The 18,102-nt window shown below is 39.9% G+C and overlaps 1 protein-coding gene across 2 annotated transcripts in view; it reads left to right on the top strand.

Moving 5' to 3' along the window:
- Nucleotides 1-15,467, top strand: part of RSPO2 (R-spondin 2) — a 146,183-nt gene extending 130,716 nt beyond the window's left edge. For both annotated transcript variants that reach the window (XM_008689255.2, XM_008689256.2), the window contains one exon: nt 13,626-15,467. In XM_008689255.2, the coding sequence (XP_008687477.2) occupies nt 13,626-13,741 (116 nt within the window). In that variant the 3' untranslated portion in view covers nt 13,742-15,467. The remainder of the gene's footprint in view (nt 1-13,625) is intronic.
- Nucleotides 15,468-18,102: the final 2,635 nt, after the last annotated feature.

The raw sequence follows: 18,102 nt of genomic DNA, 5'->3' as shown, positions 1-18,102 counted from the left end.
GACAGCCAGCAAGAGAGGGAATACAAGCAGGGGGAGTGGGAGAGGAAGAAGCAGGCTTCCAGCGGAAGAGCCTGATGTGGGGCTCGATCCCATAACGCCGGGATCACGCCCTGAGCCGAAGGCAGACACTTAACAACTGAGCCACCCAGGCCACCCCCCAGCCATAAACTTTTATCATAGAAATTTTGCTACTTTTTGAGTTTACAATTTTTAATTCCCCAGAATTTTTAATCTCCTATTTAAAGAAATATGTAATTTGGTCATAAGCTTAAAAATATAATTTCATGTTCTGAGATGCACACATACATATTTAAGTATAAGTAAACAGTCTTCTCAACCAGTATATCCAGGTGTAGTTTATGGAAGGATATGTTTTAGATACACATTCACTTATGAATACACATATATACACTGCACAGACACTGCACAGTAATTTTTAGGATGGACTATTTCAGTACTATTGAAACTTCTAGGGACCTAGAATTTAAGATTAAATTGAAGGGTTATTAAAATATGGCTGCAGTTGGGCACCTGGGTGGTGCAGTTGGGCACCTGGGTGGCTCAGTCGGGTAAGTGTCTGCCTTCAGTTCAGGTCATGATCCCGGGGTCCTGGGATTGAGCCCCACGTTGGGCTCCCTGCTCAGCAGGGAGCCTGCTTCTCCCTCTCCCCTTCATCCTGTACATGCTCTCTCATTGTCTATCAAATAAATAAATAAAATCTTTTTAAAAAAGTGGCTGCAGTTGTCTTTCAAAGAAAGACTTGATTTATGCTACAACCAATTTAGCTTTTATTTTAATATTTTTAAAAGATTTTATTTCTTTGACAGAGCGAGAGCGAGCACTCAAGCAGGGTGAGAGGGAGAAGCAGGCTCCCCGCTGAGCAGGAAGCGTGATGCGGGCTCCATCCCAGGACCCTGGGATCATGACCTGAGCTGAAAGCAGACGCTTAGCTGACTGAATCACTGAGGCGCCCCTCAATTTGGCTTTAAATAAAACATTCAAATGATGAGCCCTGGGCATTATTCTGGTGGGATTTAGAATTTTTCTATATCAAAATATTAGTATTAACCCTTAACGTTTATCACCTATACATTTCGTCTGTTTTATATTAGGATCAAACTGAATTGGAAGCAATTTCTAGAAGTTTCTTATTCATTCCTTATTTTCCAACTGAGTTCTGTATGAACTATCAGAAAACTGGTTACCTAATCTCTGAAAATGGTAAAGCAGGAAAGCGTTTATACATCTATTCTCGGTCACTCAGTCTCTGACATCCTAGTAAAGGAGTTGATACAATGATGATATAGCTTCATAGCTGTAGTTTCATCTATTTTGATCAGCAACCTAGTGAAAGGTAGAATGCAGTTCTGTTTTTGTATATGCCCTATGAGCCTTGACATCTTTTTTTCCTAGTCTTTCCTCAAATTGCCCCCCCCACCCGGGTTTTGTTTTTTGTTTTCTAAACATTTTCATTTTTGGTCCCCTCATCTGACGATGCTGGCGTGAATTACTGAAAGCCAAGGGAGATGCGGTGTGTGAGCGTAGTAAGTGCGCAGGGCCTTCCCCACCCCACTCCACTTTCAGTGTCCCTTTCAACCATTAACAGGCATTTAAAAAAAAAAGACTTATTTAGAAAAAGAGAGAGAGAGAGAGAAAGAGAGAGAGAGAGAGCAGGGGGAGGGGCATGTTTCAGTGTGGGTCCTGAGCCTGCGGCCCTGCTAAGATAGTGAGTAGGTTGTCTTTTTTAATATAATTGCTCACTGATATTCTTTATATAGTTTTTACGGTGGAACTCCTGGTGATATCCTTACTGCAAGTATAGAAGTTTGGAATGTAGATCTCCTCTTGGAGCTCTGATTCAGTGATGATTCATTTGAAAACATTTCGGGGCGCCTAGATGGCGCAATCAGTTAAAGCACTCGACTCTTGGTTTCGGCTCAGGCGGTGATCTCAGGGTCATAAGATCGAGCCCCGTGTGGGGCTCCGTGGTCAGTGCGGAGTCTGCTTAAGACTCTGCCTCTCTCTCTCTTTCTCTCTCTCTGCCTCTTCTCTGCCCTGCCACTAAAATAAATAAATAAATATATAAATCTTTAAAATTGTTTCCTCTAGGTCTTATGTTTTTTCATGCTAATTGCAAACTTTTGGTTCCTCATGTTTTCCTTTGACCCTCAGTTAACTAAAACCGACTGGAATATAGTGATAGAAGCAATGCTTGGGAAATACCGTAAATCGTGACTGTGTGGACGCGTGTGGACGTGAGCAGTAGCTTCCTTTGATTTTAGTTAGTAGTATATACTTAACAGTCAAATACTTTTTCTGAGAGCAAAATATCATTTTTTATTAAACATTACGATGTTTGTAAAAATAATTACCCATATTCTGCTCTTTTAAATCTGGCAATCACAGACAAAGATATTAGGTTTCAAGATAACAAGGTTTTAGACTTTGTGAAACCTTAGAAATGTGATGTTTCTAATAATCATTAGGTGTGTTGAACATGTTATTTCGCGTTCCTTGTCCAGTATTTTCCCTCTAATTGAGATCCATGGCTGCTACTAGGGTAGTTGACAAAGATTCTACAGTGACTGGAACATTTGTTTAGTCTTTATTTGTAGATAGAGACTATTCATTTTGGCAAATACTTGTTTACTTTCTGTGTCCTCCAAGAATAACAGAGAAAAAAATGTCCTTTATTGTCCTTGTCTTATATCAAAACAGTGATGGGCCCAGCCTTCATTTTATGAAGTTAATGGTCCAGCCATTTTGCCGTGAATGGCCTGTTCATAGGGTGTGTGGGAGTCTCTGATTAAAGAGAAGAGTGTTGGAACCCTGACCTTCTTCTTCCCCTCCTTCTCAGGACATCACATGTTACCACAGAGGTGATGAGAGAGAGAATGGCACAGTGGGTAGGAGGATAAGCTTAGGGACCAGACTACCTGAGTCCCAGTCTGGACTCTGCCATATACTGGTTCTGTCATCTTGGGTTACTTTACCTCTATATCTTCAGTTTTCTTCTCTGAAAAGTAGGACTAAAGATAGTATCTATTTCAAAGGAGTGTTTTTAGTATGAAGTGAGTTCTACGTAGAACATTTAGTGTCTCGCACATAGCCTACACCAGATGATGATGAGGATGATGATGATGTCGATGATGATGATGATGATGATTTAATAATTTGGAAGAAGCTCAGACTACCTTTCTGAGAGGAAAAAAAAAAAAGACTTGGAATATGCCTCCTTCCTGTAATTACAGCTGTTAATATCTCTGGTAGTGAATATTTGACACAATATTTGTGTCACCTGCTCTGAGAGGTACGTTTTTTCTCTTTCCAATTTTTGAAGTGCCAACTCTGTGTCCTAGCCAGGAAGAAGCCCCCAACTTGACAATAGTTTAAATTTTTTTTTTCAATCGCAATTTCGTTTTTTTTTTGTCCAACTCTTTAAAATTTCTGCAAACTTAACTAGATTGTTTTTCAGAACAGAATCTTGTTAATTGAATGAATGGAGACATTCAGTAGAACAAAGCAAGTTCTGGAATATAACCACAGGAGGAATTAGTCTGCTGTAATGTGAGTGATCTACACCTTCACTTGAGCATAAAGATAAGGGGGCCCTTTTCCTGGGTGGGTACCTTTCTTTTGACACACGCACGGGTGGCTTGATGTCTGCTGCTTTCTTGGGGCATTGCCACAAACAGAACCGAGAGAGTCCCAGCACAAAGCAGTTTGCTTCATTTCACAATTAGGAAGCTATTTCTCAGCTCAGTTGGGAAGGAGGTGGCCATTTATTTTTGAAGTGCTCTCACATCCTCTTTCAAAGTTGGTTCTCTCTCCTGCCCACGTTCTTTTCTGCCGAGTTTTATGCTCTAGACTTGCATATAATCTTCCCTTTGTGCTAAATCCCCTCTGCAGCATAACAACAATTCTGGATTTTCTGTCCTGAAGGTTTCACTCAGGAGTCCTTGTATGGCTGGGGAAGCTATATTTAAAAAACCTCCCTGGAGGATTCTATGTCTGGCCCTTGAATTGGCTTTTGGAACCACAGGTCTAAACGTCCAACTCCCAGCAGAAAAAGAAACATCCTGTGTTTTTTTCCCTTGGGGTTTGCCATGGGCACACTGTTGATACTGAGCTGGAAATGCTAAATGTGTTGCTTGACCTCAGGAAACTGAGGCTTTGAACGCCTTAACCCCAGGGAATAATTAATATGAGAAATATACATTGTAGGCCAGGCCCATTGGGAAACTTAATGTGGCCCAAGGGAATCCTGGGGCCTGGTTGGGAAGGTTGATGCCCTTCTTCAGCCTAGTATTTACTTATTAATTTGTTTGTTCAGCCATTTAAATGATTATGAGATCAAAGACCTTTTGCTGGGCACAAGGGATCCAAAGAGTATAGTGGAAAGAGTACAGGTTTTAGAATCTGCCAGATGTTGGTTTGAATCATTGCTGAGCTATGTGATTTTGAGCTATTAACTTCTCTAAACTTATTTCCTCATTGGCCAAATGGAAATAACGCCTACATTGCAAGTCGTCATAAGGATTAGAAATAACACACACGAGGCACCTCCTGGTGATTAGCATTCAGGCACCAGGTAGAGCCTCTGGAACCGGACACACATTTTTCTTTGCCCCTCAAAGGTGGTACCTTTGATATGAGCAGTTTAGAAATGAGTACACCAAGCCTGATAAAAGTAACTCCTCCAAGATCACTAGCTTCTGAGGGGAAGAGCTCTGCTTTGTATCTAGGTCTGTCTGACACGCAAACTGATGTTCCTAACCACGTATCCTAGATGACCCCCCCCCCCCCCCCCCCCCGGCCTCAGGCTAGACCTGGGAGTGACCCGTCCTATGGGCTGGCAAGGCATGTTGAATCCCTCTCTTGGGAATATGCAATCAAGCAAGAGACTGAGGTGGTTATAAGAGAGACGTAAGCTGAGAGAAAGGTCGTGGGGTTTACTCGGAGCCAGGGTTACCTTCGTAGACCACGTGTAAGCTGAAGTCGAGGGCTGGAGCCATGTGGATGGAGTCCAGGAAAAGCAAGAGAGTTCATTTTATGATGGATGATAAAGACCAGGTGGGGTTGCTTCCTCACCACATTCAGTGTTTAAATCTAGCCCATCTATCTTTGCTCCAATTCCTCTTTTAGTTAAGTTTGAATATCAGCAACTTGGTTTTTAGAAAGACCCAGAGTTTAACCAGGCATTAAAGTGTAGCTATTTGCATAGGAGCCATGATGTACAGGCAAACAAAATTGCAACAGAAGGTAATGAAGTTTTTAAGGAGGGCGATCTAAAGAGCTGAGGGGCAGAGGAGGGAAGGCACTTACGATCCTCCGCGGAACGTGCGTTTCCTTATGTTGCCCTGTGCTGGCCGTCTTCATGTGAGGCTTGCTACTTACGTGAGAGGTAGGCTTGGACTGACAGCCAGTTCTCGGACTTCACCTAATATGTAGAAATTACTAATTCATTTTACTTGTAAGTATGTCCTTAAGTTCCACAGATATTGTGTGGAATACAAATTAAATAAATGCTTACCATATGACGACAGTCCTAAATATAATATCTTGGATTTCTTTTTTTATGTAATGGTTATTGATTGAAGACCAAGAAAAGGGTATTAAATCCTCTTATTCTAATGGAATTATCTTAAAAGGTATCTTCTGGTCTAGTATGAAGTCAGCTACGGAGGAACTTGAAATTCTTCTCTGGTTTTCCCATTGGTCCTAATCAAATGAAATCAGTTGTATCATTTTCTCTGCAAACCCGGATGTTTTCTGACTTAACTGAAGAGTGCCAAATGAGCCTCATCATTTTCTGCAAATTTTGAGTGAATTTAGGGTATGTAGCTATGAAACATTCCAGCAGAATGGTTTGAGTACTGATTTTTTTTTCACAATATTCAGCTAACTAAGAAGGTGTGTGAAGCACTTACAGTGCACTGTACATATTAGCAATGCCCACCATCTCAAGTACCCTACCTAGGAAACTTCTAGATTGCACCTTGCTAATAGAAAAAGTGTTGAATCAATGCTGTGTACATTTACGGAAAGTCTTAGGTTACAGATGATATTGATGCAATTCATGAAGTGTTTTCATTTACGACAAGGCTCAGAGAAAGATTAGTTGTTCTCTAATACTTTTCTGCCTCTCTTGAAAAACAGCTCTAAACTATGTCCTTATCCAGTGACCCTTAAAGCTGTAAAAGTATATAAGAAAGACCTTGGGACCTGCTTCCCCGTCCAGCTCAGCTGCTAGGAAGCTGTAGGAACGTGGTGGGATCCTCTAGTTTTCATGTGCCTCACTTCATATCTTCACCAGTTAGCAGAGTCAGACTAGAGCAGGGGTAGTAAATATCTACCATACTCTAGTCTCTCCACCCTCCCCAACATGGCTGACCGATCATCATCCTGGGAGGCTAACGTGATCAGAGCCCTTTGTCAGCGAACAGCACCTGACAATCAGCTTTTATATTTGATATTAAATCTGTGGGCTCTCTCCGGACCAGAAGATAATGAAGATCATTTTTAGTTTGACAACTCTATTCTTATAAGAGATCCCAGAAGAGGACCTTGTTCTTAGCAAGTAGTTTATATTCACTCCCCCATAAAATGACAATCTGGATGTGAGAAGAATGCTTTTCCCCCTAAATCACTGTTTGGAAAGCAAGATGCATCTGACTTCTCTTCTCTCATTTGCTCCCTAGACCCTCAAATGTCTTCTTAACAGCAGAGCAATTATGTGTTTCCTTGTGCTGCACTTGGACTTTGCTATCTATTCTTTAGTCCACCGTAGAGCTTACCTTTGGCCTTAAAGGAAAAAGAAATAAGGCCTCTGTGGTTAAAAGAAGGTATTTAGGAAGTGAGAGCTCCAGAGCTCCCCTGCTCACTTTTTACACCACAGATACTTACAGTAAAAGTGAATTATTGCCCCCTTGTGGTAGAGTTATATATTTATTTTCTCACACAAGTGGAATTGCGTAGTATAATGCTACCTTGAAACTGTCTTTGCAATGAAGTTAGTTATTATGAAAAGAACTGTAGGTATCTTTGAAACCACCTCTCCTTGTTTATTTATTCTCACCTATCTTAAACTCCATAGAATCTTGTCTTTGAACTGATTTTTTTTTGAAGTACCAGATATCTAAGAGCTTAAATCAAATGGCATGACCCAAATTATATGGAAGAAACCCAAATCTCATTCAAAATATTTTCTGTAGTCCTTGCCACTTTAAATGAATTTGTAGGGTTTGGGGGATGTCTTATTGCCCCTTTAGAAGTCTGTACCCGAAGATTTTTCTTAAGAGCTATAAAAGGGAAATTTTGAAATACCATGTCCAGGAATCCTTATTTGTAAAGGTTCATGTGATTCTTAGGATTAGCTTTTCTTCCAATTTCATAATATTGAACATGAAACAAGATTTTAAAACCAAACAGGGGCTTCCTTTCAACAAAAGATAGACTTCATGCCTAATAAAATGCCTTAGAGAGGAACAGTGGAGCAGTCCTACAGAGAAGGCTAGCCATTTCATACTATTCTTTTTACAATAAAAATGCGGCGAACTTTTACAAATAGAACAGTAATGCACAGTCACATTGGCTTATTGAATTAGTTCTTCACAAATGATCATAAACACACATAGGAATTCTGAATGGTTTTCGTGTTTGCATATTTGGAGAAGTCCCTCCTGTCAACTGTTTTTTATTTGGGATGGTGGTCACTCCCCGCTAATAACTCTCAAGTAGTCGCTCTGCTTACAAGGCTGTCTCCAGGTTATGTGCAGATTTTTGAAGCACATGCTCTTTATAAAGATGAAATGACTACGTGACCACTTGGAAGATTTTCACATTATGACTGGAAGTTCAGGATGGCCCAGTAAAATCTCCTCAGCATATAGCTGGTTATTTTTCAACATTTCAAAATTTGTTGGTTTGTCTCTAGATTATTATGTTCTCAAAGGCAATTTGATCACAGTCAGGAAACAGTCATGGAAGGATTTGCCAGTCCTTTCTAAAGACCTCGATCTGTACAATATTTTTCGTGGAAAAGATGTTACTTCTTAAAAACCAGATAAATGTCACTGAAAACACCAACTAAAGAGCTTTGTACTACAAATAAGGATTCATTTGCTTTACTGATTCAGGCTCCTTCCTCTGAGGCTCAGCTGATGTAAAATAACTTTTAATGTGTGACTCAGAACGATTATAGACAGGGGAAGATTTTTATCTTCGACTAGGTAGAATATTCTGTGGCAGAGTCCGGTCATGCTCATCACATTTGCCTACTTGGACGCCTTTCTAGAGGAAAGCAGCTTTGTGAACTAGCATCCATTCTTGATGTCAGAAGTGTCTGGGTAGTTCAGCAGTTCTTAAGCTTTTATGTCTTAGGTCCAATTACGATTGACCATGCCACTCAAAAGTCGGCTTACCACTAGAAGAGGAATGTTTTGTATTACAGCCTTTTCCTTATACCTATTTATGATAAATTTTAGGGACATGCAATTTCTCTTGGGAACAAATTTAATTACTGTGGCCTTAGGATACAAGTACTTCATAGTTGAAAATACTTATTGCTTCAGTAATCATAAAAAGAGGTCATAAAAAATTGTGTAGGTAGGACATTTTGGTACTTTACAATTTTTTTTCAGAGTTCTACAGTAAACATTTGTATGTATAAATCTCTGTCCAAGTTTAGATTATTTTCCTAGGATGGGTTCCTAGGTCTGAGTCAAAAGTTATGAATATTTTAATGCTTTTGTACACATTGCCAGATGGCTTTTAGAAAGACTGTATCAATTTTATATTCTCATAATGCATCCTGATGCCTGTCTCACCGCATTCTCACTTTTTACTTTTAAGAATCTTGGCAGCGGCAACTCATTTTATTTGGCACTTTTAATTGTGAGATTCGATTGTTTCATATATTTATTAGCTGTTCTTATTCCCCTTATGAATTATATTTAAGTCTTTTGTCTATTTTTATATGAGCTTTTAAAATATTTAGGAGCCAATTGGCATTTTTCCAGAGAATCATCAATCACTCTTAAATAAATAAATCCCTGTTGCTACTCATTCTTGGGCAAATTCAAGTTGCCCACAGGAGAAAGAGAAATAGCTCCATTGCTGTTCCTTGTCTACTACTCAGTCCTTGTGAAGATGTGGAAGCAACTTTCTCTGTTCTACGTCTAGCGTGTCTTGTGAAGCATGACAAAGTTCCCCAGCTTGGTGGTTTTCAGACTTTTTGTCTCTCGGTTTCAGCTACTTTGAAGAATGGCCCGATCTCTGAGATGATCCCCAAATCTCCCTGGTGAATTTCATAGATACAGTGAAGCCCTGGTTTCAAGTTAGCATCACAAATTTATCATTAAAATTTAATAGAAATTAGTCCTGGTTTCAGACGATCACCTTTGTCATCACAGTTGTGGCTCTAACAGTGGAAATCACATTTGTCATAATTGTGGCTTACTTTCCCGTGTGTGTGTGTGTGTGTGTGTGTGTGTGCGCGCGCGCGAGTGCGCATAGAAAGAGAGACTTTTTTTTTCATAGTCACAGCTACTGAATTTTTTCTTCAATTTTCTTTCATTGCATTTACCATTAGAAAGTCTTCCTCAGGGGCGCATTGGTGGCACAGCGGTTAAAGCGTCTGCCTTCGGCTTGGGGCGTGATCCCGGCGTTATGGGATCGAGCCCCACATCAGGCTCCTCCGCTGGGAGCCTGCTTCTTCCTCTCCCACTCCCCCTGCTTGTGTTCCCTCTCTCGCTGGCTGTCTCTATCTTTGTCAAATAAATAAAATCTTTAAAAAAAAAAAAGTCTTCCTCAAAACACTTAATAATCTTTATGGAAACCCTATACAACCTTTGTGCCTTACTAATGGAGGTACCGGAATCATTGTTCCAATTATGAAAAAAACTCTTACCTAAACCTTTCCTCGACTTTGGGGCTTAGGAAAGCATGAAATGCGTGCCTGCCTGGCAGTGGAGTCTGTATTTTCACAGCTTCGTGTAATTTGTGAGTCTGCCTGATATCTTGGTTGAAAATAATCTATCCTATTTCTGATTCTAATGGCAGTAATCTACAGCTGGACTTTAGGAGTATTTCCATAAGGGGCTGTTCACCTTTCTCTGTAGAAGAGTTGATAGGTTATCCTGTTGGACCGTTTCCACATGTGTGCAAATCAATATAATTATGTTGGTTAGAGTGTGGTTTTGATGGTATATTTCTAACTTTGTTCATTTTGATGATAATCTTGTCTTGCTCATGGTATTTTATACAACTTTCTGGCGAAAGAGGATTGTAGCACCTTCATTCCATAAATGTAAGAACCGAGAGTCACAAGCAGGATGCCTTCCTGCACATCTCAGTTACAGGACCACACTTACCTACTGGCTCCCTTTCCTTCCTCTATTAAATGCCATTGCTTTCCTTAACTGTAATATCTGAGCCAGTCTTCTTGCATCTGTAGAACAGTGCTGAAGAGATTTGCTGAGCAGTGATTTGTCAAGGCCACTGTATTCTTAAAGCACTCAGGACAAAGGTATGCAAATGTGTCATTAGAGTTGGACATAGCTAGAGGCTGATAATGTCCTCATAAAACTCAAACCTTTTTCTGCTGGTCTTGGGCAGTATATTTTCCAGGTTGTTACTCGTGAACTAAAAACAAAGTTAAATCCATGACTTGAATTTCTTTTTGGGTGACCGGTGTTGCACTTGCCTTTAAATGCTTCCTGTACAGGGTGAATGTGCTTAAGGATGTGAAATAATCTGAGTCTAGAAGGCATCATCCAAGTCTAATCTCCTAGCCACAGGTGTAAAGAAATGGAAACCTCCATTAGCGCACCTGTATGTCCAATATAACTTATTTTCAAATATACAGGTCAAAACAGGGCTATGTATTTTCTGTTAGCTTTAATCTTACCAATTTCTTATGTTTGAAAATCTTAGCAGAGTTCCGAAGAAAATATGTACAAGACCTTTTTTTTTAGGTTAGGTTAGGTTATAATATTTTTTTATTACTTTGAGTTGAGCTTTAAGTCAAAACAGCCTACTACTGACTGCAAAATATTTTCAGTTAATTTAGGCCTATCCGTGGTCAAATCTTGGCTAACCATCTTAATTCTTCAGTATTTGCAATATATTCTACATGAGGAATGGGGCTGACCAGAAACAAAACCAAGCAATCAACTGATAGCACATAGATGTCATTCAAAAGAGACTTCTGAGGACAATTTTTATGGTTGTAATTAGGTCTCCCACACATCTTTAGTTGAAACCACTACCATGTAACTTATTGACAATGGAATAATTGTACAAGTTGAAAACTTATTTTATATAAGTTTCCAGAAGCCATGCTGAAATTTTGGCTACACCATGGACTATTTTATGCAAATATGGAGTAACTTTCCTATCATACAATATTCTATCAGCCAGCAAACCCAAAGACCATTTGATATTGACAATTACATCAGAATGATATATTAGGTAAATGGCATGAAAATGACCCTCTCTTAAAATAAGAATTTCCAGTCATTTAGCATAGATTTTTCTGTTAGTCAAAGAACTGCACATTTTTCATTTGAAAAACTGAAATGGTGAATGGGAAAAGATTTCTTGAACAAATAGTATATTTTTATCTTAACACATTTAAACATCTAGTAATATTATTTTTCCATTTACTCAATTTCAATTTGCTTTTAAAATAAACTCCAGGCTTTAAATAAATTAAACATGAGCTCATTTTTACAATGTAGTCAGCAATGATTTTAACTAAGGTTTTTGTTGTTTGCTTAGAGAAAATCTAGCACTAAGGAAATCTTCAAAAACTTTATAATTGAAGCTTCTTTTTAAATATGCAATTTTATGGTATTTCATCTCTCTGCCCTCATTAGGTATGTCTCATCATTAGATATAATGTTACTAAAATAGTTGCAACTTTACAGCTTCTTTGATTAATGATACTTGGGCTAAGGTTTCATTGGGTAGGATTAGCTATGTTTAAAGATGGCAAGATGCCATTATAATGTTAATGCCAGAATTTAATAAGAACCAGAAATTAACTTCAGGGACCTTCATAATTTACTGTGAGGGCATGATCATATTCTGATTATTTTACTGCCGTGTCCTATTAAAAATAAGTTATCCTCTATCTTGTGATAAAGTTTTACTGAGCAAACACTTGTTGTCTGTCAACTGTGTGCCAACCACGTGACTGTTTTCCATCCTCAAACAAAATGAGAAACCCCTCCCTTGTTTAGAAATCTCCCAGGCTCCTGTAATCTAGTACGACGCTGCTTTCTTAAGGCAGGGATCTAGCTCCCTCACTTCTGGTCTGTTTCTTTCACATTTCCTACATCAGCTGCCACCTCCATTGTCTTGACTGCAAAGCTGGCCAGCTATGTCCCTGTAATAAGGGTCTTGGCAGGTTGGAAAGCATGTGTTAGAACTGAATGTGTGATTTGTGGTACTGGTTACTACAGTGTCAAAGAGCTATACTTCACAGAAAAGTTTTGTAGGATGACACAAGTAAAACAGAAGTAGGGTGGATAGGAGAGGAGATTTGACAGTCTGTTGAGGGAAGAATCTGTTCTGAAGGTGTATGTGATGACTTAATTTCTGCAAACCTCAGTGACCTTTAAGCTCTTTTCTGTTCTAAAAAAATCCCATGATTCCTGTGTGTTTAGAACCCAAAGAGGGCAACGGACCCAAAGCAGATGCCTGTGATTTTCTCTCACGATTTTATGTATACATACTTGCAAAGAAATGTTGAGACATTGTAAAAACTATGAACCATAACCTCGAGACGCAGAAAGGGAAATACAGCAGAGACAAAGGGAAAACTATATTCAAAACCTCCTGATGGAGACAAACCTCAACTATTTAGCTGGTGGTCTGGGCTTCCTGATGGTGAAGGCAAAGAGGAGAAATAGGATTATGTGGTGGTGTGATCTTCTGGTAGGAAGACACCTATCCCCAGTTCTTCAGGAACAAACCAGCATTTCTCCTGTTCACAATAACAAGAATAACTGGTCTAGGGGATTTGTAGAGGAAGCCCTAAGCCACATAAGGAACGATGTCCTCATGAATTTTTATAGAAAATGAAGTATTCCACCTATGTCGTTTCATTCACTGGCCTTTGGAGAAGAGGGAGGGAATAATGTTAAAAGCAAGACATTTCTTTCTCCCAGGGGGGAGGGGGCAGGGAGAAGGGAGTTTGAAACTTCTGGTATATTTACTGTAGAGAGATGCTTATTTTCTTTCGACCCACCGACATGTGGAGCAGTAGAAAGATGTAAAGCTGTCTAGTAAAGGGTAGTATTGTTAAAAGTCGGAGGGGATAAATGGAATTTTTGTGGCAGGATGATATTTGCAAGACTGATCAGGCCGCTGGGAGGTTTTTAAATATGCCAGTTCCCTATAACAGGAAGATCGGTCTCTGTTTTAGACAGCATATCCAATTTAGTAAATTATTATTATTCCGTCAAAATTAATGTGAACAATTTTCTCTTTGAGGCTGCTTTTTCCATAGGTGATGTTTTCCAGATGGGCTTTGTGTAAAACTCTTAATGTTTTGTGTTTTCTTTCCTAGAGAAAGAGCCTTTTCTGACAAGTCTTCATTTCTCTTTCTCCCGGTATAGGGAAGAGAGCCCCAAAGGCAAAGGAGAAGAAGAACAAGAAAAAGAAGAGGAAGCTGATAGAAAGAGCCCAGGAGCAACACAGTGTCTTCCTAGCTACAGATAGGGCTAACCAGTAAAATAAAGGACATATAGGGGTAGATTTTGGGGTGGGGGGTGTTTTTGCCAAAGTGCACAAAGCTACTCGCCACTCCTGGACACCGGTGTACAGCGTTTTGCGCTGCTGTGACCAGTGTCTGTTCCCAGTAACGTTGTGAAAGGAGGAGCCACGAGCGTGGTCTCTGTTATTTATGCTTTGATTTGCATCTGGAGACTGTGAAGGCAGGAGTCTGGGGTCCAGCATGTGCCTCGGCTCCACGTGCACCGAGGGATCACGGCACCACGGAGGGGCAAGAGCTGTGAGGCCATGGACCACCCCGGAGACCAGACGTGCATATTTACGGGAAAGAAGACACTCCGCAGGCAAAGTGCTGTTTCACGGGTGACCTTGACTTCTCACATTGTGCGTTCGCAAGGATAAATGCTTGCGGGGCTCTGCTTTGAGCTGGGGGGGCGCTCCGGGGTTTCCTGCTCAGCTTCACGGCAGCTCCCACCTGTACATATTCTGTGGGGCTACATATAAACCTCTTACTTACTGTATATTTATGCTTTCCGAAGCGTAACAAGTCATACCTGATTAATATTATGTCACTTTGTTTCTAGTGGTTCCTAACCATCGTCCAGTAAATGGCTGTTCTAGATTTGCGAACTGACCGATGTTTTGTTGCCCCTTAACTTTTTTTTTTTTTTTTCGGGCTTATTTCTCATCGTAAGAATAGGATGGATAAGCTAGTTTGTACATAGGGGGTCAAATGACCAGTGTCAAAGAATTTGAATATCCATAGACCTTCCCCACTCCGTGTCTCCTCATGCAGGTGACAGGCAGAAGCTAAAACTCCCTTTATGTCTGAGATGTGAGGACTTGACGAAACAGAACTGAAAACATAAGGAATGACCTGCAGTCCCTTCTAGTCCCTTCTAGTGCTTATCATGCTGTTCTACCGGCTAGCTAGAGAATTTTTTAAACCTGTGTTTCAGACTTCAGTGTGTGTGTGTGTGTGTGTATACACACACACACACAAACATATACATATATATTTATTTAAAGCCACCCCTGACTTACCACAGCAGGGTACCTACCAATACTCTTGGGTCACTGTAGACATTACTGTCTTGAGACCATGCATGGAATTTGAAGAGCAAACAGGATGAGTCCCTGTAACTGCTGGTCAGATCTTAACAGGTCTCCTTGGAGCCAGAATCTGTATCCTCTCCAAGACAGAGGAACACTGTGGAGACTCTCCAGGGGACTTTCAAAAACATCGTTGTGCAGTTGGGGGAATCCGTTCTTAGAGGGTTTTGAATTGGCTTCTTCTAAAAGCATTGTTATCTTCCTGGCTAATCCAGAAGAAAATTAGAACAAAGTGAAATGGTTACAGATGTTTAAGGAAAAAAAGCAAGGTAAAGCCTTTTTTCTCACCTTGCATTGGCAAAACTACCTCTCCAGTGTTTTTGTTTTAACTTTTGAGTCAAAAGCATCTTACCAGTAAGTATACATGGCATATACATCATTATGAGAATATTATTGCTATGAGATAAGAAGCCATATATGAATGTTGTATACAACTTTAGGGTTTGCATTCAATCCTAAAGCGTTCACCTCCTTTCATGTCTCTTTACACTATGTTCCTGTTTAAGTGGGGAGGGGGCTCCTTTATATAGTGCTTCATCGTTAATAAGTCAATACCTGTTCTGTTTCTGAGATGTTCTTTTTGTGCATTAAAAAACTTCAAAATTATTCTTTGTGAAAGTTTTCTTTAGAGGTACATTTAGGGGAAAAAAGCAATACTTTAACAACTGTACCCCTAAATAATCCTTTAAAAAAGGCAGACAAAACTTTGAAAAACCAATGTTAGTAACTATATCTAGGAACTGGCTAGGTATAAATTACACTAGAGTGGAGTGGTTAGGAGATTTTTTTAAAGATTACTTATGTTGAGAGAGGGCATGTACAAGTCAGGGGAGGGGCAGAGGGAGAAAGAGAATCTCAAGCAGACCCCAAGCTGAGCGGAGTCTAAAGCGGGGCTCAATCCCGTGACCCTGAGATTGTGACCTGAGCCAAAATCAAGTCAGACACTTGCCTGAGCCACCCAGGGGACCCAGGTGGAGAGGTTTTAGAGCTGCACTGCCTGAGTTCCAGAGTAGCCTGGGGCAAATTCTCTCTCTAGGGCTCTGTTCTTCATCTGTGAAATGGAGGTAACAGTATTGTCTACGTGTAGGGCTGTGTTTTAAGGATTAAATTAGATAAGTGTAAAGTATGGTCAGCACAGGGTATATACTAAATTGCTACCCAAATTACCTGTTACTGCCTCTGTTCTTGATATTTAAATTATTTAAAAGACCTCCTTTCTTGTTAACAAAACAGAATATATTTATGAAAACATCAGTTCCCTTCAATCTATTGCTTGATGCCTGGAAATTATTTGCCCAAATTTTTATTCTTGTGGGAATTGATTTACAGCTGCTTGATTTCTAAGCCTCCCAGTTATAAGCAAATACACAACAGAAACACACACATACTACAGTGTAATTCATAGCTTCGGGGTAACACAAAGAAGATCTAGTGGTTTTCCACAAGTAGCTATACCATGCCTATATTTATGATGTATATAAATATAGAATATATGAAACTGATTCCCCCCCCCAGTATTTTCAGGGAGCTTATTAGCATCTGTAGAAATAAATGATGGGATCACAACTTTGTCAGTTAAGAAGTCGGGGAATTAAGTCAATTAAGTTGGGTCAGGAAATTAAGTCAATTAAGCTGGGTTGGGGCAATAGGTGCAGGCAGTCAAAAGTATAAACTTATACAAAGAATATATCATGGGGAAGGCAAGGTACAGAATAGGGACTATAGTTAATATTGTATTCTCTTAGCAATTTTCAAATACATAATATGTCTTAAACGTCCTCATCACAAAAGTTTGACAGATTAGCACTTAAGAAAAGCCAGCTTTATGAATGTCTTTTTAAGATGCTAATTGCAATAATTGTATACATGAAATTTTCATCTTTTGCTAGAAACATTTGGAGAAAAGCTAGGACTTAGCCTCAAGTGTGTGATTCCTCCTCTAGCATTTTTTTTTTTTAAAGGAGAGCTATGAGTAGGAGAGAGAAAAGTGAATAATACCTCTGTTCATGTTAGAAGTTTGTGCATAGTAGATGCTGCTTGATAATATCATTAGAAAAGGGAGAATTAGTAACCCTAGACGTGTCTAGTCCTTGACCAATCTCATCATCCTCCCCCTTCTTTCAAAAGGAATTCCACTCAAGCATCGGGCCTCATCCCCTCTTACTTTTGTGGGGTCTTCAGTATCCACTCCGGGCATTTCTTCAGCTCCTCCTCTCCTCTGACTTAGGTACAATTTCTCTCAAGGTCTTCATTGTCCACTCTCCTGAAAAAGGAGTTTACGGTCACTGATGGCTTTGACTTTGTTCCCTTCTCATCGATTTCTTCCCCACCGCTGCATTGTCCTTGTTCTTACAAAGGGAGCAATGACATTCCTCTTACTAAACCTGAGGAGAACATTTGCCTTATTTGCCCTGATCCTTTTGCACGTGTCCTATTTCCACCAAGTCTGACTTTATTGTGCCCTTTCCTTCAGAAACGTCATTTCTCATTTGACTTCTATAACATTCCTAACCTGGGTTTTCTACTTCCCTACTTCTTTTTGGTCTTTTCAAGTTCTTTCTTGGCCTAAATTCAAAATACATTTCATAGGTGAGCCCACGATTTAATCTTTTAAATTTAATCTCTTCATCTCCTCAATTTGGTAAATATGACCTTATGGCTTCAGACACCACGTGTATGCTGTTGATTTTCAAATCCAGCTCTCTGGCTCCAGGTCTTTGATAATGTTTTCCAAGCCTACTAGAGATCTTGACTAGGGAGCCACACACTTAAGCTCAATGTATCTAAAACTGAATTTATTACCACATCGGTTGGGCTCCAGTCAAGGAAATAAAGCAGTTGAGGTGTTTCAAACAGGGAATTTAACACTGAGAATTGGTTACACAGGTAATAAAGGAGACAGGAAACTGAAGTGGGAATGACAAGATCACCCAGAGATTAACAACAGCAAGAAGCCACTATTACCTCTAGGGCAAGGGGGTAACAGGAAGAGGTTGAGTTTCCTGAATCCAGAAGGTAAGGCCACCCAGCTGGAGCTAGAACTGTAGTAGTTGAGACTAGAGCTTTGACCATAGAAGAAGCTGGAACCAAAGACAGAAAGCTTATCTGGTGGGAGTTAAAATCTTGGAAAAGATCTGGTCATCCTGACTTCTTGCCTGGCTTCTCCCTACCTTCCAACCTCTAGTCTTCTACCCACACCTGCCACTGCCCAAACCTGACTGGAAACCAGGGAGCCTGAGTAATGTAGTT

The sequence above is a fragment of the Ursus maritimus genome, unplaced genomic scaffold (assembly GCF_017311325.1).
Source record: "Ursus maritimus isolate PB19 unplaced genomic scaffold, ASM1731132v1 scaffold_9, whole genome shotgun sequence".
Taxonomy (NCBI): Eukaryota; Metazoa; Chordata; class Mammalia; order Carnivora; family Ursidae; genus Ursus; species Ursus maritimus.
The sequence above is the reverse complement of the archived record's forward strand: the minus strand, read 5'-3'. Positions and strand labels throughout refer to the sequence as shown.